General features: G+C 47.5%; 1 protein-coding gene across 1 annotated transcript in view; it reads left to right on the top strand.

Annotated features, from left to right (window-relative positions):
• The first annotated feature begins 12,477 nt into the window (after nt 1-12,477).
• LOC147360265 (bactericidal permeability-increasing protein) overlaps nt 12,478-22,136 on the top strand; it is a 30,505-nt gene continuing 20,846 nt past the window's right edge. The window contains exons 1-5 of the mRNA XM_086330865.1: nt 12,478-12,634; nt 15,826-15,940; nt 17,226-17,354; nt 19,142-19,303; nt 20,756-20,819. Coding sequence (XP_086186991.1) covers nt 12,508-12,634; nt 15,826-15,940; nt 17,226-17,354; nt 19,142-19,303; nt 20,756-20,819 — 597 coding nt within the window. The 5' untranslated portion in view covers nt 12,478-12,507. The remainder of the gene's footprint in view (nt 12,635-15,825; nt 15,941-17,225; nt 17,355-19,141; nt 19,304-20,755; nt 20,820-22,136) is intronic.

Genomic DNA, 22,136 nt, shown 5'->3' with positions numbered 1-22,136 from the left:
GATGGGTTCTTGTCTGATAGTGGGCAGGAGTTTCAGGGGCTAAAGGGTACACATCCAGGTGCCCATTTTCAGTTCTTCTGCTCTGTGCTACGTGACCAGTAAGCCTAACCAAAGCTCACTCTGGTTTTCTCCCTCTCCCTCTCTCCACCCAAGCCAGCCATTGGGGTTTCACCCCCATGCATTCAGCCAAGGGCTGGGAGGGGATGAGACCTGCACCCCCACCCCCACCTCTGTTCCAGGCCAGCCTCAGCCACTGGCCACTGGCCCAACTGACGATGAATCACTACTTTGCTTCCGAGTGTGACAGTCTGAGTTCAGTTCCCCAGGTGCAGAGGGGGCCAGGGGGTGGGGAACTGGTCGGGCAAGTTTTAGTCATTTAGAGGCCCCTTAGACTAACTATAGGAGAAGGCAATGGCACCCCACTCCAGTACTCTTGCCTGGAAAATCCCATGGACGGAGGAGCCTGGTAGGCTGCAATCCATGGGGTCGCTGAGAGTCGGACACGACTGAGCGACTTCACTTTCACTTTTCACTTTCATGGATTGGAGAAGGACACTCCAGTGTTCTTGCCTGGAGAATCCCAGGGACAGGGGAGCCTGGTAGGCTGCAGTCTATGGGGTCACACAGAGTCGGACACGACTGAAGTGACTTAGCATAGCATAGCATAGCCTAACTATTAAATATCATCCAAATGTGCCCCTGCCTCTTCATCTCGAATGTCTCTAAACCCTGAGTTTGAAAAATGCAAATTCATTTTAAAAAGTCTCTAGATTTGCAGTGGCTTTTTTTCAACTTACTGGATGCAAACTTAATTATTATCACATGAGGATCTTCATACTTGACAAACTTAGGGGACACTGGGCTCTGAGAACAAGACCACAACATGCCTTTGCTTACCTCCACCTGGCCTACCCTTCCCCCACACAGTCCATGGAGGATGCCCAGGGGTCTAAGGGGATGTGCTTCTGCAGGAGTCCTGACATTTCAGAGTCAATTTCATCATGCAACCTAACAGGACGTGCTCCCTTCCCTCTTCTTGAGGTCCTCTATATCCACATGCCACTTCTCAGTTGTGTGGCCTTGGGGAAGCTACTTAATTTCTCTGAGCCTCAATTTTCTCATCTGTGAAATAGAGCCAATAATACCTACTTTCAGAGACAGGTGAGGATTATTAAAAGAGAATGTTAGCCAAGGGTGTGGCTTGGTTGTTGCCGAGGGATTCGTTTACATCCTCCAAAGACAGGGCTGCTCTTACAGATGAGGACTCTGAGACCCAGAAAGGTGCAAAGACTCGTTCAAGTTCGCATAGCCGTGTAGAGGCAAAGCCAGGGCTAAAAGCCTGGCCCCGGTCCTCACTGGCCACCCATGATCCCCACCTGCCCAGGTCTCCAGCCCCATGCTCTCATCACTACCAAGCAGGGCCAGGCTGGCAATGGTTTTTTCCTTACCAGCAGCAGGCTCCAGAGCTGGCTGAGTACACACCTATTTCCCAACCTGGCTGGGGGGAAATGGCTCTGGGTGTTCCTTGGACATTTGGCAACTATGTGTTGCATTACTTCCTGTGATCGTCCCTGGGGCTGGAGGAGGCCCAGCCTGCTGGAGCCAACACTGTAACCCTGGCGAAGGGTTTCAGCTTCCAGAGAGAAATGAGAAGTGAGAGGGACACACTCCCTCCCCTCTGTTCCCTAGGAGAACCTCTCTGCTTTCTGTTTCCCTTTCCCACAGCCTTCAGCTCTCTCCAGAAACTGTCCCTCCTGCAAAGCCAATACCTCAGGCTCAGAAGTGGCCTGCTTCTCTCAACCCCAAGGCTGCCCCTCCATGGCCAAGGTCAATTTTCACCTTCTCCAGGAAGCCTCTGGGGATTGTCAGGCTGCACTTGTTCTCCTTAGGCTCCAAACAACTTATTGTCTGGAATTTATGCTCTGGGCTCTGACTCTTCTTTCATTTACTGACAATATATATTTTTTTAATTTTAATTTTAAAAATTGCTTGCAAGGATCTTAGTTCCTCTACCAGGCTTGAACTGGGCCTACAGCAGTTTAAACTGCCACGCTGAGTCCTGACTACTGCACCATCAGGGAATTCTCCTAAACTTTCAATTTTTATAAAATTTTAAAGGTTGTGAAAGGTTGTTGCTGAGCCATGAAAGATGCTGGGATTCTTGGCCTCCAGAGTAGAGGAATTCAATCTGGGGCCAGGCTTGATTGCTCAGAGCTTTTGTGTAATAAAGTTTTATCAAAGTATAAAAGAGATAGAGAAAGCTTCAGACATAGACATCAGAAGGGGGCAGAAAGAGTGCCCCCTGCTAGCCTTTCAGTTCAGTTCAGTTCAGTCGCTCAGTTGTGTCCGACTCTTTGGGACCCCGTAAATCTCAGCACGCCAGGCCTCCCTGTCCATCACCAACTCCCGGAGTTCACCCAAACTCATGTGCATCGAGTTGGTGATGCCATCCAGTCATCTCATCCTCTGTCGTCCCTTCTCCTCCTGCCCCCAATCCCTCCCAGCATCAGGGTCTTTTCCAATGAGTCAACTCTCCGTATGAGGTGGCTAAAGTACTGGAGTTTTAGCCTCAGCATCAGTCCTTCCAATGAACACCCAGGACTGGTCTCCTTCAGAATGGACTGGTTGGATCTCCTTGCAGTCCAAGGGACTCTCAAGAGTCTTCTCCAACACCACAGTTCAAAAGCATCAATTCTTCGGCGCTCAGCTTTCTTCACAGTCCAACTCTCACATCCATACATGACCACAGGAAAAACCATAGCCTTGACTAGACGGACCTTTGTTGGCAAAGTAATGTCTCTGCTTTTGAATATGCTATCTAGGTTGGTCATAACTTTCCTTCCAAGAAGTAAGTGTCTTTTAATTTCATAGCTGCAATCACCATCTGCAGTGATTTTGGAGCCCCAAAAAATAAAGTCAGCCACTGTTTCCACTGTTTCCCCATCTATCTGCCATGAAGTGATGGGACCAGATGCCATGATCTTAGTTTTCTGAATGTTGAGCTTTAAGCCAACTTTTTCACTCTCTTCTTTCACTTTCATCAAGAGGCTTTTTAGTTCCTCTTCACTTTCTGCCATAAGGATGGTATCATCTGCATATCTGAGGTTATTGATATTTCTCCTTTAGCAGGATGTTATATACCTATCAGCAAGCTGTTAATTAGAGAAAGGCAAGGTCTCAAAACTCAGAGTGGCACCAGGCCCCTCACCCACAACATGGACTTTGAGATAACAGTGGCACCAGGTGAGTCATCCCCAGCCTTAAAACGATTGACATAAATCTTGAAGAAAGGCAGGTTTCCAAGTAAATATGGAGATTCATTAACATAGATCAGGGGAACAACGCATGAGTAGAACATACAGGTTTGTTGGGCCCTTATCGGTTGAACATTTCATGCAAAGATGGGCATAATAAAGGGCAGAAATGGTATTGACCTATCAAAAGCAGAAGATATTAAGAGGAGGTGGCAAGAATACACAGAAGAACTATACAAAAAAGATCTTCACAACCCAGATAACTATGATGGTGTGATCACTCACCTAGAGCCAGACATCCTGGAATGCAAAGTCAGTTGGGCTTTAGGAAGCATCACTGTGAACAAAGCTAGTGGAGGTGATGGAATTCCAGTTGAGCTATTTCAAATCCTGAAAGATGATGCTGTGAAAGTGCTGCACTCAATATGCCAGCAAATTTGGAAAACTCAGCAGTGGCCACAGGACTGGAAAAGGTCAGTTTTCATTCCAATCCCAAAGAAAGGCAACGCCAAATAATGTTCAAACCACCTCACAATTGCACTTATCTCACACGCTAGCAAAATAATGCTCAAAATTCTCCAATCCAGGCTTCAACAGTATGTGAACCGTGAACTTCCAGATGTTCAAGCTGGATTCAGAAAAGGCTGAAAAACCAGAGATCAAATTGTCAATATCTGTCGGATCATTGAAAAAGGAGAGTTCCAGAAAAATATCTACTTCTCCTTTATTGACTAAGCCAAAGCCTTTGCTGTGTGGATCACAACAAACTGTGGAAAATTCTTTAAGAGATGGGAATACCAGACCACCTGCCCTGCCTCCTGAGAACTCTGTATGCAGATCAAGAAGCAAAGTTAGAACGGGACATGGAACCACAGACTGGTTCCAAATAGGAAAAGGAGTACGTCAAGGCTGTATATTGTCACCCTGCTTATTTAACTTCTATGCAGAGTACATCATGAGAAACGCTGGGCTGGATGAAGCCCAAGCTGTAATCAAGATTGCCAGGAAAAATATCAATAACCTCAGATATGCAGATGACACCACCCTCATGGCAGAAAGTGAAGAAGAACTAAAGAGCCTCCTGATGAACGTGAAAGAGGAGAGTGAAAAAGTTGGCTTAAAACTCAACATTCAAAAAACTAAGATCATGACATCCAGTCCCATCACTTCATGGCAAATAGATGGGGAAACAGTGGAAACAGTGACATACTTTATTTTCTGGGGCTCCAAAATCACTGCAGATGGTGACTGCAGCCATGAAATTAAAAGATGCTAACTCCTTGGAAGAAAAGCTATGACCAACCTAGGCAGCATATTAAAAAACAGAGACAAAAGTCCATCTAGTTTAAGCTATGGTTTTTCCAGTAGTCATGCATGGATGTGAGAGTTGGACCATAAAGAAAGCTAAGCACCAAAGAATTGATGCTTTTGAACTGTGGTGTTGGAGAAGGCTCTTGAGAGTCCCTTGGACTGCAAGAAGATCAAACCAGTCCATCCTAAAGGAAATCAGTCCCGAATATTCATTGGAAGAACTGATGCTGAAGCTGAAACTCCAATATTTTGGCCACCTGATGCGAAGAACTGACTCATTGGAAAAGACCCTGATGCTGGGCAAGACTGAAGGCAGAAGGAGAAGGGGACAACAGAGAATGAGATGGTTGGATGGCATCACCGACGTTATGGACGTGAGTTTGAGTAAGCTCTGGGAGTTGGTAATGGACAGGGACACCTGGTGTGCTTCAGTCCACAGGGTCACAAAGAGTCAGACACGACTGAGCGACTGAACTATCAGTTCTGTGGCTTCCCTTGTGGCTCAGCTGGTAAAGAATCCACCTGCAATGCAGAAGACCTGGGTTCGATCCCTGGGTTGAGAAGATACCCTGGAGAAGGGAAAGGCTACCCACTCAGTATTCTGAGCCACTTTCACTTCACTTCACTTATGGGTTCTGCATCTTAAGCGGAACTGACTTGGAGAAAGACAGAGTCTAGGGTAAATACATGCCCACTCCAGTGTTCTTGCCTGGAGAATCCCAGGGACGGGGGAGCCTGGTGGGCTGCCGTCTATGGGGTCACACAGAGTCGGACACGACTGAAGTGACTTAGCAGCAGCAGGGTAAATAAGTAGTTCATTAACATAGATTTAAGACAAACATTTCCATAAGAAAGACACACACTGGTTAGCTCAAGGTTTGAGAAAAGTTAAGTTCAGGTGGAGCCAGGTATCATGGCAACACATATTTTAAGAGAAACCTCCTTTTAATTTTGTATAGAGAAGGGGAAAAAAAATCTGATACTTGTTTTTTTCCTCCTGCTGCCTGAGAGAGAGATAAAAAATGTCTGACACTTGCAGCCTATGTCCTCTGTTTGGAGACCCCTGGGCTTCCTGCCTGTTACCCTCTCAGTTGCTTTCCATTTACAGCTATGACAAAATATTGGCTAGATTCCCCATGTTGTTCAGTGCATCCTTGAACCCATCTTACACCCAGTAGTTTATGCCCCCCACTCCCCCGCTCTCTATTACCCCTCCTCCCTTCCCACTGGTAACCACCAGTTTGTTCTCTATGAATCTGCTTCTTTTATATTATATTCACTAGTTTGTTGTATTCATTTACTCACTACTGAATATATCTTGTGATCTACTCTAAGAACTGCACTAGTAATAAAATAATAAGAGAAAGATTTACATTCACCTCTAAGACAAGGTACCCAAAGGGGCCTTTTTATGAGACTCAAGGCTCTGGAAGAGACTTTTGTTAGCTAACAAGGTAGGGGAGACACCCTCTCAAGAGGTTGTTGTTGTTGTTCGGTCGCTCAGTCGTGTCTGATTCTTGGCAACCCCATGGACTGTAGCCTGCCGGGCTCCTCTGTCCATGGGATTCTCCAGGCAAGAATACTGGAGTGGGTTGCCATGCCCTTCTCCAGCAAGAGGTTATCGCCATAGTACAAAACATCTTTTTTTTCTTTTGGCTGCTCTGGGTCTTAGTTCGTCATGGTACAAGGGCTTTCTCTAGCGGAGCACGGGCTCTAGAGAGCCCAGGCTCAGTAGCTGCAGTGCACAGATTTTAGATGCCCCTCAGCACATGGGATCTTAGTTCCCTAACCAGGTATCAAACCCCTGTCGTCTGCATTGGAAGGTGGATTCTTGACCACTAGGCCACCAGGGAAGTCCTATGATTGCCTTTTAGATACTACACACCCTGAGGCCTGATCTCCATGAAGTCCTATTCCTCCCTTCCCCTCCACCCCCCAGGACCCTCCACGAACCCCTTCCTGTTCCTGCACCCCAAATCCAGGGTCAGTAAATAACTGACAACATACACGGGAAGCCAGACACCCAGCGGATGTGGGGCCAGGAGGGAAAGAGCTGGAGGATCAGGGGCAGAGGGGGAGGGAGTCGTTTCCGGGACTTCCACTAACCACAGGATGGCCTCATCCTAACACTGGGAGGGGCCTGAAGAAGAGCTGCCCCCGAGGATGGAGTGTGGGGACGGAGACAGGTGCAGCAAGGTTAAGCGACAAAGTCAAGCTCACAAAGCAAGTAAGTGGCAAGCTGGGATCTGTGCCCAGGTCCGTAAGGTTTCAGCCCACACTCCTAACTGCCTTGCTGTGCTGGGAGGGGGCGTTTCTCCCTGCAGTGCCTGGCTGAGTGGCAGCTCACAGAGGCCACGGGAGCACTAGACCTCTCCCTCTGCACAGGTCCAGCCCAGACCCAAAGACCTGACAAGCGAGGGCTCAGTGCGTGGTGCCCTAGTGTGTTTTCCTGGGGACTCCAGGACTCTCCAACCAGCTGGCCATGATGGTTAAATTAGGACTATTTCTTGAGCACTTTCTCCATGCCAATCGATTCACGCCTATTATTTAATCCCCAGAACAACCCCCATGCTGGGCATTGTTTCCCCATGTTTAAATGAGGAACCCAAATTTCAGAAGGGTCAAATAACTTGATCAGAGCAAATAACTTGGCTGGAACTATAAACTCAGGGCTCCAAGCCAAATGCACTTTCTTTTGGAAAAAAAATCAACATCCTAAGGAGCATGGATTAGAAAGACGGAAAGAACCAGCCCATGAATCATCCACTCTTGACCCATCCCACCTCTAAATTTCTGCTGAGGTAGTGTATTTTCCTATGTTGTGAGTTGGGACAACAGGAGAGAGTTTGAATGGATGACAGAAATATTCTATATTTCTATGGTGATTCTGGTTATACATAGCTGTACGTGTATTAACGATTCATAGAGCTAAAAGAAACTATATGAAGTAAATATGGCATAATGTTAAGATTTTACAAATTTGGGTAGTCTGTTCTTACCTTTATATTTGAAAGGTTTTACAATAATAACAAAAAGGCCAAAAAAGAGGAGGAAGAAAAAGAAGAGGAGAAGGAGGAGACACTGGAAAAAGCCTGTTTAGGTGCAATGGCTGGAGCTGCTGCAGTCATCTTGCAACTGTCAATGAAAAATTACTCAGTCAATCTAAGAAAGAAATGAAGATTTTTATTTGAGCCAAACTGAGGATTATAACCCAGGAATATGAGAAATTAATCTGTGAACTTAGTTTCCCCTTCTCCATTCTTTGGCCACTGAATAAAACTTGTATTGTTTCAATCTCAAACAAAAACAGGAACAGCATCTCAGAAAGCTCTGAGGGCTGTTCTACCATGAGAAGTCAAAACACAGTTACATAAGTTTTTTGAGACAGAGGACTGTAAATTACATGATGAATCACTGACATTTTACACAATTCAGATATGCAAGTACAAGGTGATGATGTGATCCCCTTACAAGATCAAGAAGGAATGTTACCTTTCCATCAAGAAGAGTTGTCTTCTTGATGCTGGGAGAATGCTTCTCTTTAGGGCTGAGCTGGTATTTCTGCCAACAGCGAAGATTTAGTCGATGCCTAATGCAGATACACAATGCACAGTAGAAGGGAAAGAGGAAGCCAAAGGACAGAAATAAATTTTTTATGTTTAAATTTTTCTTGTCTTGCCATAAAATATGAATTTTATTTCACACAACTATGAAAGAAGCCAGTGTAAGGGTAAATTTGAGATACTAGGGTGGCAGAGCAGACAGGTGTGGAGAGATGGTAAATGCCTGTTAATTAATGAATTTTTTAAATTAGCATTTTTGTTGCAAATTTGGTGTTTTTTTTTTTTTTCCTGGCCAAACAGCATGTGGGATCATAAAGGTGCCCCAACCAGGGATCAAATCCACAGCTCTTATAGTGAAAGTGCAGAGTCTTAACCACTGGATAGCCAGGGAAGTCTTGTTAGCTGTTGAATTAATCAGATCCTCAAACCTGCTCTCTCTCTGGGCTTCATCTCTGAGATACGGGTAGACTGTTGAAGCCAATGTGAGCTGAGGATTTCTGTTGCTCGGGTTGAAAACACTGTCACTCACACCAAGTAAAGAGTCAGGTCTGAAGCAGTGGGGCCCCACCATGGCCAGGGGCAGAACCAAAAAGGAGGTCAGAGGTTTGCTGATGGACTCTTCCGGATTTGACTGAGCATAAGCATCAGAAGCCAGTGGGGCTGGCTTATTGCCAGTTGGTTTTAAGATTCTTACATTGTGGCAATTTAAGTTATCATTCTGTGAGTTTCCTTGTAATACCCCTTTCCTGTCTGATATCCTCAGGGAGGCAATATCTGCCTGGACCCAGGGGACTCAGGAATTTGGGGCAGTTAGAGCTGCAGGTATTCCAAACTGTGTAAGATAACTTTTCAAAAAATGGATTTTCTGACAAGTCATTAGTCTGTGTGTTTTGGCCTGTGTCTTCCTTGTACGGATACAGACATGGGAATCTGGGGGCCCAGGAACGCAGAGCTAGGGTGAAGACCCAGGGTGACAAGTTCTCTTAGAAACTACCCCAAGAAGAGAGGAGAATATTTCTCTCCATGAAAGGCACTACGACCTTGACAGGGACATAATTGCCTTGTGACTCTGTTTCCTTATCTTCAAAATGGAGGATAATTATTCCTCTCTCACAGGTTACTTGGGGTTTCCCTGGTAGCTCAGACGGTAAAGAATCCACCTGCAATGCAGGAGACTCGGGCTTGATCCCTGGGTTGGGGAGATCCCCTGGAGCAGGGAATGGCAACCCACTCCAGTGTTCTTGGCTAAGAAATCGCATGGACAGAAGAGCCTGGCAGGCTACTATCCATGGGACACACTGAGGGATTAACAATTTCTTCACTTTTCACTGGTTATTTAAAGGCTTGAAGACAATATAAATAAAGTGTCATAGTAGATGCTCTGTCATAGCCACTGTTTTCATTCTACAGCAAGCCAGAAGGATTCTTGGTTGTGGTGGGTGGCGGCAGGAAGGGAGATCCTTTCAGAAACAGTGGAAAGAGAAGAAAGAAAAAAAACTCAGAAAGTCTCATGTCCTCCAGGCTCAATGGGCTTCATTAGATTTTCATCAAATCAGAGTTGGGGAGACAGGGCGTCAGGGGGCTGATGAGGACCCAGCAGGAGAGAAGCTGGCCTCCCTCTCTGCAGCCCCGCCCCTCCTCTCATCACCATGGAGACGGTGCCATGCTGCCTGGTGGGGTTCCCGCCCACACTGGGCCTGAGGCTGCTGCAAAGGGAGGGGCAGGGGCCTAGCAGACAGAATTCCGTCTGGAAAGTTGGAGGGAGGGTGGGGAGTGTGTGTGCTGATGCCACCCCCACCCCCACCCCGCCCCAGCTCCCAAGATGCTGAAGGACTCAGGTTAGTGTGGGATGCGTCTGCGCTTGAATCCCAGCTCTGCTAGCAGCCTAGCTGCGTGACTGTGGAAAGAACACTTCCCCTCTCGAAGCCTCAGGCTTCACATATGTCAAAGGAAAGGGGAAAAGGTATAAGAACAAAAGCCTGGTGAAAAAAACTGTAGGGTAAGGAAGCAATGAAATACAGAGAACCGCACATACTGTTCTTATAAAAGGGAACTTCACAAAACCGGCATTGATTACATATTTCTGTGTTGAAAGACACACCTGATCTACGCTTACCAAAAGTGGGGAGCGAGGAGAGAAATACTCTAAAATACACTTCTGCTTGTCCTCTCTGGAACTGGGGATTGCACGTAATTTTTATTTATATTTTTTTTGGTTCTTTCTCAAATTTTCGCCCGTGAACATGGATTGCTTTGAAAGTCAGAGTGACAGTAATAGCTACCATTTGTGAGCATATTATGCATGGGGTATTGTGTTAAGTGCTGTACATGATTTAAAGCCCTTTATGTCTTCACAATAACCCGAGGTGGGGGGTGTACTCTGGTTATTGTCACTTTACAAAGAGGAACTGAGGTTCAGAGAGGTTACGGGGCTTGACCAAGGTCAAACCACCACAGAGTGGCAAAGCTAAGCTTTAAAACCAGTTAAAATACCAGACTCAAAATTCAAGCATTTAATTATTACCACTATTGCCTCTCAGGACAAGAAAATGCTTCAGGCTCTGTTTCCTTAAAGGTTTTACTGTGGAAAATACCAAAGAAATCAAAAGTAGAAAGAAAAATACAGTTCTCAGTTACAAAATGAGTAAGTTCTGGGGATCTAATGTATAGCATGATAATTGCAGTTAAGAATACTATATACTTGGAATTTGTTAAGAGAGTAAATCTTCATTCTCCCTACACACACCAAATGATAACCACGTGAAGAGAGAGATGAGCGAATTAGTTTGGTTGTGGCAATCTCTTCACAATGTATACGTATACCGAATTATCACATTGTACACTTTAAATGTTCACTTGACCCTTAAACAATGCAGGGGCGAGGGGTGCTGACATCCCAAGCAGTCAAAAACTCGAGTATAATTTAGCGTCAGACCTCCATATATGCAGTTCCATCATATCCGAGGTCCCACATCTCTGGATTCAACCACCCACAGGTGGTGCAGGACGGCAGTACATACTTATTGAAGGAAATCCGTATACAAACGCACCTGCACAGTTCAGACCTGCGCTGTTCAAGGAGCAACTGTGCACAATTTTGCCAATTATACCTCAGTAGAGCATAAAAAAAGGAGACAAAAATATAATCAACTCTGATATACCTGCCACCCAGCTTCCAGGAAGTCCTTGGATGGAGGGATTTGGGTGGAGGGTTCAGGGAGCGGGGAAGGGGAGGGGAATGACGCTCAGAGCCAGGTCTTGACTTACACATACCATATACACCACACACACACACCACATATACATACACACACCACACCACACACAACCACACACCACACATACATACACACACACCACACACAAACACACACCACACATACATACACACACACCACACACAAACACACCACACAGGCATACACACATCACACACACAATACACCACACATGCATACACACACACCATACACAAACACACCACACATGCATACACACACACCACACACAAACACACCACACACGCATACACACACACCACACACAAACACACCACACATGCATACACACACACCACACACAAACACACCACATATGCATACACACATCACACACACAATACACCACATCACATACATACACACACAACAAACAACCACACACCACACATACATACACATACACCACACCACACCATACACACATCACGCATGCATATACACACCACACATACACACACACACCACAATACATACACACACACCATACCACACATACCCTAAACATATATACACACACCACACACAAACACATCACACATACATATATACAACATACCACACCACATACGCACACACACCAAACACAATCCCACACACAACACACATATATGCACACCGCACACCACACATACATACACATAGACCACACATACATACACATACACCACACATCATACACACATCACACATGCATACATACACACACCACAATACGTACACATATACCATACCACACACACCCCAAGCATACATACACAAACACACCACACATACATACAATATACCACACCACACACACACCAAATGCAACCACACACACAACACACATACATACACACATGCCACACATACATACACACACAGCACACGCACACGCACAGGGCTCCCAGGCTCCACTGCTGGCTGTTCTGGGGCTGTGGCCCCACCATACGGTGGGGAACCGCAGGCAGGCAGCCGCCCACCCCCTCTTCCGCCCCTGCTCGTGTTCCTTCCTCCTTTCTCCGTTCTCCTGACTTGCATTTCCACAGCTGCCTCCCTTATAGGTCCCTGGTTCCCCTCCAAGACCTCGAGGTTTTGGCAGCTCTGCAGGACGAAGACATGGCCAGAGGCCCTGACACCGCGCGGAGGTGGGCAACCCTGGTGGTGCTGGCCGCCCTGGGCACGGCTGTGACGACTACCAACCCTGGCATCGTGGCCAGGATCACCCAGAAGGGCCTGGACTACGGTAACTGGCTGCCTTCCTTTCCTTCTCTTCCATCACTGACTGAGCACCTGCCGTGTGCAACCCTTAAATCCAGGGTATGGCCTGCTCACTGCTCCTTCAAGGTGACCCTCTCACCCCGTCTTACAGAGCAAGAAGCTGGGCCAGGGTGAGTTACCCAAGGTCACAGAGCTGGGAGGCCGCAGCAGGGGGGATGGAACCCTAGTCTGGAGGACTCTGAGTCCAGTGCTCAGGCCCCTCAGGGTCCCCCTCCCTCTACCCAATAACCGATTCGGGCTTGGGCCCTTCACTTCCTTCCTAGCTGGTTCTCAGCCCTGATACTCGTCTGGCAGCCCCTGGCTCAGTCCTCAGCGTGGGCCGAGCTCAGGCTCCGTGAGGAGCGGTGGTGCTTGGCAGCCACACTCTGCACAGTAGCCACCCGGGTGCCACAGAGACGATCCCCCCAGGCCACTCCCTCAGGCCCAGACACGGCAGAGAATGTTATGAAGCAGCCTCCTGACCTGCTCATATCGGTCTAGGCACTATGCTAAAAGCACAAAATGTTACTAGTGACCTTTACAGATGAGCAGACAGACTGGAAGGAGGGAAGGGGAAGGGGGTGGCCTGGATCTGAGCTCTGGTCTGTGAAGTATCAGCGTGGGGCTGCTCAATGCTGCCTCTCTGTGGCAGAGAGATGACCTGCAGAACAGTGGGGGACAGCCGGTGCCAGAGACATCAGACCCAAGAGAAGGCAGGCTCTCAGGGGCGGTGGACCCCCGGAGGAATCAGGACATGACCGAAGTGAAGTAATAGTCGCTCAGTCATGTCCGACTCTTTACAACCCCATGGACTATACAGTCCATGGAATTCTCTAGGCCAGAATATTGAAGTGGGAAGCCTTTCCCTTCTCCAGAGGATCTTCCCAACCCAGGGATTGAACCCAGGACTCCTGCATTACAGGTGGATTCTTTACCAGCTGAGCCACAAGGGAAGCCCAAGAATACTGGAGTGAGTAGCCTATCCCTTCTCCAGATGATCCTCCTGACCCAGGAGTCGAATCAGGGTCTCCTGGATTGCAGGTGGATTCTTTACTAATTGAGCTATCAGGGAAGCCCCGGACAGGACCAAGGAGACCTGGTATTCCATCCCTGAATTCCTACCCCAGCCCAGGCAGGACACCTGTGAATCCCAGGGTTGCAGACGGAAGACTCCCCGTGAGCTAGGAGAAAGGATTATGCCCCTGCCCTGTACCCAGACCTGGGGTGCCTCTGGTTGCTTCCCGGGAGCAGATACTTGGGCTCAGCCTTTAAGCCCAAACGCCTTCACATTCTGTCAGAGCAGCCTCGGTCCCTCCTTCTACTCACACCCCATTCAGCCACCAGTGAGTGTCCTGAGGTGCAGCATGTCGGTTCAGGACCCTCATTACTGACACTATTCAGTGGCTCCCGAGTGCCTTCAGAAGGCGTCCTGGGCTTGGCATTAGAGACCCTTCGAGACCCAGCCCCTGCAGCTCCACAAACGGTGGCCATCCCACATTTTCATTTCTCTCTGGGCAGTGCCAGTCTGTGCTTGGTTTACTTTTGGACCCCCAGAAGGCCTGTCCCAGGGCATGGGCTCTGGGAACAGAAGGCCTGAATTCAGATGCTGCCTCCCTCACCTGTCAGCTGTGTGGTCACCTTTCTGAGTCTGTTTCCTTGTCTGTGAATTGGGAGGTGTAACAAGACCCACTGGGCTTCTTCCCTGGTGGCTCGGTTGGTAAAGACTTCCTGCAGTGTGGGAGACCCGGGTTCCAAATCAGTTCTTTTCAACAAGACCTACTACCCAGGACTGTTCAGATTCGCGTATGTTCAGTTACACGTATGTAACTTAATACATGCATGGAGCCCAGAACTGTGCCAGGAACAGAATAAGAACCTGATAAATGTTGTTGTTGTTACTATTATTATTACAATTGTTATTATTAGTATGCTTAACTGGCTCTTGGAAAAACGCAAATCCTAGGATCCATCATTTTACTGCTTACTCTTATCATTTAACGTGTTTGCCATCTAACTGGTTCTCTGACGCTGTTAACCACATAATAAGAGATGGCAGAATTCCTGACCGTGGGGACATTCATTCATTTAGTCATCCATCAGGTATTAGGTTCTAGTCCCTGTGGTAAACGTGGCGGATGTCTGTGACATCCATCCCTGGCCTTGGGCGGCTTATATCTAGTAGGGGAGAGAGATATTAATCGGAAAATCACATGAATAGTTGCATAATTAAAAAAGGTAATGCGAGCTCCAAAAGAGATACCCACAGCATCGTGAGAATGATAACAAGCAGGATCGCACTCTTCTGATAGACCAGAGAAAGTTCCTAGAAGAAATGATGACTAGAAGCTGACCAGGTGAGGATGAGAGGAAAAGGTTTCCCAGGCAGTGGGAAAGGTGCATGCAAAGATCCTGTGGCGAGAGAGTCCAAAACCCGGAGAGATGCAGTATCTGTGAAGGCAGAGCACAGAGCAGATGATCAATAAACACCCATAGGATGCATGACTGGGTGTTTGAAGTGGGTGATATTTCAAACTAAGTGTTGGCAAACAATAGCCCGTAGGCCAAATCTGTCACCACGTTTTTGTATGGCCCAGGGACTAAGCATGGCTTTTACATTTTTAAATGGCTGGAAAAAAAATCAAAAGGAGAATCTGGTCTCAGGCCATGTGAAAATGATGTGTGTGCTGTGTATGCTAAGTCACTTCAGTCTTCAGTGTCCAACTCTTTGCGACCCCATGGACTTCAGCTAGCCAGGCTCCTCTGTCCATGGGTTTCTCCAGGCAAGAATACTGGGGTGGGTAGCCGTGCCCTCCTCCAGAGGATCTTCCTGACCCAGGGATCGAACCCATGTCTCTCATGTGTCTTGCATTGGCAGGCGGGTTCTTTACCACTAGTGACACTGATGTGAAATTCAAGTTTCATTTTCTATCAGTAAAGTTTTATTGTAACAAAGCCATACCTATTCATTGACTTACTGTCTATGGCTGCTTTTGTACAATAACATCTGAGCTGAGTGGTTGTGACGGAGACAGTAAGATCTAAAAAGCAGAAAATATTTATTATCGGGGCATTGACAAGAGCCCTTAACTGAGCCCTGCTATAGACCCTCCAATCCCACCGTCTCTGCTATGAACCAGCTACATGCCTCTGACCTCTGCCTCCTCTCTCTCCTCTCAGCCTGCCAGCAGGGAGTGCTTACTCTGCAGAAGGAGTTGGAGAAGATAACAATTCCCAATTTCTCAGGAAACTTTAAGATAAAGTACCTCGGGAAAGGGCAATACAGCTTCTTCAGGTAAGCCCTGTCCTGCTCAGTCCTCCGTGTTCAGGACTGTCGTGTGTTGGGGCCACCAAGACGTAGATTCATAGAGCCACAAATTCCTAAACTAAGAGAGGTTAGAGGATCCCAAAGCTAATGTTCACATCATTCCGAGGGGATACAGTCCCCAAGCTGCGTGTGGAAGAAACCACCCAAACTGTCTTTCAGACACTCACTGTGACTCCCGAGGGGATGTCATAAATCCCCAAACTCTGTGCCAAGCCCTTATGTTAATTGGGATTAGGGGCGGAGGTGAGGTTTCTATGACAGAAAACCTAATCAGAAATGACCTTAACCAGAATGTAGGGGCTCAGAGGACTGAGATGTCCCTGGGATCATCTGGCTTCAGGTTCAGCTTGAGGAAGGCTCAAATATCACTGGACCCTGTTTTTCTCTTGCCATCTCTCAGCATCTCTTCCCTCTGGAAAGGCTAATTCTCGGGTAGGATGTCCCTATAAAGAGGCCATCAGCATCTTCTCAGCACTTCCAGCCCTATAGGAGGAAGGTACCATCTTCTTACCACTCAAGCAAAACTCCTAAGATTCACTCTGATTGGTCCATTTTAGGTCCATACACAGTGCTGGACCAATCACTGTGGCCAGGGAATAGAAAACACGAATGAGCTTGTACTGAAGTCTCAAGCTCCACCCCCTGAAGATGACCTGTGAAGTCAACTTTCTTGGGAGCAGCATGGGCTAGATGTGGGGAAGAGTTCCTCCAAAGCAAAAATGGCAGTTCTGTTATCAACAAGAGAGGGATGTGGGTGCTGGGGAGAAAACCCATAAATGTCCTCTAACGAATTTTATGCACTCACTTAGCAGATATTTTTGAGCACCTACTATGTGTCTGATTCAGCAGGCTTTGCTATAGTACAATAGGGAAAAAAAGACAGACACATTCCACCCCTTACAGAACATGTAGTCAATGGAATTACATTTGTTATCTTCACTGATTATCACACAGCCTGCAAGACAGAAGTTATTGTGCCCACTTTACAAATGAGGAAACTGAGACTCAGGATGATTAAGCGATGTGGCCAGGATCACACAAAAGTAAATTGAAGAGCAGGATTCAAATGCAGATTTGTCTGACTTTAAAGCCTAGCCACAGAGTTCCCAAGGCTGCTCTCATCATAACTTTTGGGCTCTCTTACAATGGATGGGATAAAGGACCAGGCTGGAGGGGAATGAGTCTGCGCTGACCATTGACTGAGTCCTTGTGGGGACCCCAAGGAGACTAACTGATCATTTCTTCCTTGCAGCATGGTTATTCAAGGATTCAATATTCCCAATTCCCAGATAAGACCGTTGCCAGATAAGGGCCTTGATCTCTCTATCAGAGATGCCAGTATCAAGATCAGAGGAAAATGGAAGGCACGAAAGAATTTCATGTGAGTTTCCAAGCTTGTTGTTTGTTGAGTGTGGGGTAAGCTCTTGGTGATACTTGGAAGAGAGGAGAGCCAAGATCTCAAGCATGCCGAATTTTTGCCTGGCCGAATACCATCTGCCCCCTCAGAGCTACTGGGAAAATTTTTCACAAAAGAAGTTTTAACATGCTGCTGCTGCTGCTGCTAAGTAGCTTCAGTCATGTCCAACTCTATGTGACCCCCATAGACGGCAGCCCACCAGGCTCCCCCGTCCCTGGGATTTTCCAGGCAAGAGTACTGGAGTGGGGTGCCACTGCCTTCTCCGAAGTTTTAACATAACTCTTGGTTAATAGCTGAGCATGTTCCCACATCTCAATGCAGGACACCAGCAAGGCTGAGTTGGTACATATGGCTTAGGAGGGAAGGCTAAGTGGGACCTTTACTTTACCCCTTTATCAGTTAGCAATTGCTGTGTTACAAACCATCCCAAACTCAGTGACCTAAAGCAAGTCATATATCTTCACTTATGTATCTATGTGTTGGCTGGGGTTCCCTGCCATAGGTTGGCCTCAGCTAGGGGTGGCCCTGTTCAACATGTATCTCCTCGTCTTCCCTGGACCAATGAATGAGCTACACAGAGCATGTTCTTAGTGACAGCAGAGGTGCAAAAAGGGTAACCAGAAGCATACTAAGCCCTAGACTTTGAACTGGTCCATAGTCACTACTCATATACCATTGGCCAAAACAAGTCACGTGCCCAAGTCCAAAGTCAAGAACATGGAATTACACACGTATCCTCCCAAGACAGGCAATGGAGAGGGTATGGACGCAGGGAGGGTGAAAATTGGGGCCAATCATCCAAACCACAACTGTGAATCTAAATATTAGGCTCTCACTGCGGTGACTGTGCAGTGGTGACAGTGGCCCAGACTGACCTGTCACGTTAGCAACTTCTCCTTTGTGGGGAATCCAGGGAGCAAACAGACCCTTTGATGAGGATAGAGGCGTAGGTCTGCCCTTCGTTATAAGGACTGCTGATCTGGCATTCCCCACAATAAGCATTGCTTCATTTTTCTTTTTTTTTAGCTTTTTATTTTATATTAACAATGCTGTTATAGTTTCAGGTGGACAGCAAAGGGACTCAGCCATACATATACATGCATCCATTCTCCCCCAAACTTCCCTCCCATTCCAGGCTACCACATAACATTGAGCAGGGTTCCCTGTGTTATACAGCAGAGGGACTTGCTTAATTTTTCATGTGAGCTCTTTCACATCCATCATTTCACTTACTGATCATAAACAAATAAATAGCAATACTTCCTCACGTTATAGAAGAGTTGACAAATTACATTCACATCCACTGTCTTATCCCAAACTCACTTCATGAGGGAGTAGTTATTAACCCCATTTAATGAACCAAGTCATTAATTAATTAAAGACACGTCCCTCCCCAAAACTCAGCTTTCTAGTGGCAAAACCAGTGTCCCACTGCTGGTCCAAGGTCTGAGTAAGGAAACTGAAGCTCAGAGAGGTTGAGAAACACTCCCAGTGCCACACAGCAGAGGCTGAGGCAGTGGATAAGAGGAGGTTCTGCCAGGCAGACATGGCTTCAAACTTTGAGTTGGGATTCTGGTTCTTTCACTCAGCTGCTGTGTGACGTTGGGCAAGCGGCCTTCCCTCTCTGAACTCCATCTCCTCATCCTGAGTGGGGATAATAGCAAAACCTACCTTCCAGCATTGGTGTGAAGTTTGACTGGCAGAGGGGAGAAAATGCTTGCTCCAAGTCTTGTCTTTGTGTTTCCCTTCAGCAAACTCGGTGGCAACTTTGACCTGAGTGTGGAGGGCATCTCTATTTTGGCGGGTCTGAATCTGGGCTATGATCCTGCCTCGGGCCACTCCACTGTTACCTGCTCCAGCTGCAGCAGTGGCATCAACACCGTCCGCATACACATCTCTGGCAGCAGCCTGGGGTATGACCTCCTGGGGCTGTGGATGGGAGGAGGTATGAATGTGTATGCGTGCTCAATCACTCAGTCATGTCCGACTCTTTGCGACCCCATGGACTGTAGCCCACCAGGCTCCTCTGTTCATGGGATTCTCCAGGCAAGAATACTGGAGTGGGTTGCCATTTCCTCCTCCAGGGGATCTTCCCGACTCAGGGATTGAACCCACATCTCCTGCACTGCAGGTGGATTCTTTACCACTGAGCCACCTGGGAAGTCCTGGGAGGAGGGACAGGATTATCCTAATCATTCTTGTATTCAGAAAGCACATCCCAAATGCCACTTCCATGTCAGCCTTGTCCAAAGGTCTCAGATGTAAGGAAGATACAAAGGTTCACAGATGGAACACCCCCTCCCTGCCTTGAAGGGTCCCTTGCTCATTCAATATTCATTCAGCAAACTTTTACTGAGCACTTATTATGCTGCAGGCTCTGCACTAAACACTTTCAGTGCACCAAGTTATTAATCCTTATCACAAGCCTGTAGGCATTCATCTCTCCATCCAACTAACAAATATCAACTAAGAAACTGCTGTGCATGAGGCTTGTTCATTGTGTTCAAGAAAAAGCAGTGGTCACTAAAAATCTGGCCTTGCTGACAGTGATTGGAGGGCTGATGGATGCCTAGCACTGTTCAGACATGAGCCTTATCCCATCCTGTCCACACAAAGACTCTATGAGGTTAGTCTATTATTACCCCCACTTTCAGAGGAGAAGATCAAGGCACAGAAAGAATAGGAAGTAGCCTGAGTTTTCATACCTAATGAGAATTGAGAAGGGATTCAATCCAGGACTCCCAGCCCCCGGATTCTTAGCTTCACAGTCCCGGTTCTCTTGAAGCTTCAGCCTGTGGGGAAGACAGACATTAATCAAATCATTGCATTAATGAATGGCTCACAAGGAATTACAAAAGGATATTAGAAGTAGGAAAAAGAGGTACAACGTGTGATGAACACATAGAACAGAAGGTTCTGACCTAGTCTGGCGGTTGCCCAGTTCTTTGATGAAATGACATTTGAATTGAGATGAAAAGAAGTAGAAGTTAATTAGACTGGGGACAGTGGGTGTTTTAAGCAGAGCGAACAGCGTGTGCAAAGGTCCTGTGGTGGGAGGAAGCAGAGGACACAGGAGGACATGGACGAGCTGGGGCTGGAGGACAGAGAGAGAGGGAGTGGTGAGGAATGAGGCTGGGACGGGGCAGGGTTCCCGCTGTGCACCTGTGTAAGAAATAACCTCATGACCAGTCACTGAACACAGCAGAAGAAGGGTCTGATGGGGGTGTACAGAGTCGGAGCCCAGGGATGAGGGCGGTTAGGCCTCTTCAGGAGAGGGAGGAAGGCTTCCCAGATGAGGCAGCCTTCTGAGCACAGCCTGGGGAGTACCTGGAAAGCCTCACGCCTGTCCCCACATGTCAATCCAGGTGGCTGATCCAACTCTTCCGCAAACGAATCGAGTCTTTGCTCCAAAAGTCCATGACCAGAAAGGTAGGAGGGGCTTAGAGTTTCAGCCCGCTCCCGTCAAAGTGGGTGGGGCCCGCGGTGGGTGGGGCCCGCGGTGTCCGCAAACCTCACGCATCACGGGACACTTTCGCTCTCATCCAGACCTCTTCAGCAGTCTCCTACAGCCCTTAGGGAGCGCAAGTCCAGCTCTACAATGTGTCATGTCAATTTTCCTGGGAATCTAGCAAGAGACTAAGGTTCATGTCACGCACCCTCAGCAAACTGCCCCACACTTGAGTCACCTCTGCCTTCCCCGACGTCGTCCCTCCCTGCAGAGAAACTACTGTTCTTTCCTGCTGAACCCTCATATCCCTCCGGCCTCCTTTCTCATCCCCCACCCCAGAACCCCCTTGGTGGTGGTGCTGCTGCTGCTAAGTCGCTTCAGTAGTGTCCAACTCTGTGTGACCCCATAGACGGCAGCCCACCAGGCTCCTCCGTCCATGGGATACTCCAGGCAAGAGTACTGGTGTGGGTTGCCACTGCCTTCTCCAGTGCACGAAAGTGAAAGTGAAGTCTCTCAGTCAGGTCCGACTTTTAGCGACCCCATGGACTGCAGCCTACCAGGCTCCTCCGTCCATGGGATTTTCCAGGCAAGAGTACTGGACTGGGGTGCCATTGCCTTCTTCACCTTGGTGGTAAGCCCCACCCAGAAAACGTGCAGCTGATGAAGCTGCTAGACTAGAGTGTAGCCAAGCTATGTCCTGAGGCTGGAACTGGTATGAAGGACAGACACAGACCAGTGTGTCCCCCCAGCTCTGCTTTCACTCTAACCCCCATCCCCTACAAGCCAACCTCTTCAGCTGAGAAAAGGGGTAGTTTCTTGAGCTAGCTTCCCATTAATAAACCATCAGCTTCCAGGAAACCCCAGAGCCTGTCTTCCAAGCCAAGTGAGCTTGGGTTTTCTCCAGAGGGTAGTGGGGAGCCATTGAAGGTATTAGGCAAGGGGATGACCTGGCCAGATCTGTGCTTTAGATCAATTAGTCTAGCTGCCGTGAGAATGGCTGGAGGGGCCAAGAGCAGGGCAGGAGTCTTGGGGAAACCAAGGAGGCTTGTGCAGTCTTCCAGATGGGAGACCTTGGTCTTCCAGTCAAAGACGCTGACAATGTGGGTAAGGAGATATCAACCATCTATCTGAAAGCACTCTGTCAAATATTAAGAGAAAAAAATACCCATGCATGGTGGTCAAAATGCACAGCATAGTAGATTATAAAATGGGTTTTAGAATCTGAGTAGGAAATAAAACGCAGATATGCATCTCATACAGTCGTATGTGTGCTCAGTTGTTCAGTCATGTCCAACTCT

This window comes from Bos grunniens, chromosome 13 (genome assembly GCF_055505025.1).
Source record: "Bos grunniens cultivar Pamir isolate PY7600 chromosome 13, Bosgru_T2T1.0, whole genome shotgun sequence".
Taxonomy (NCBI): Eukaryota; Metazoa; Chordata; class Mammalia; order Artiodactyla; family Bovidae; genus Bos; species Bos grunniens.
Note: the sequence above shows the minus strand (reverse complement) of the source record. Positions and strands in the feature narration are given on the sequence as shown.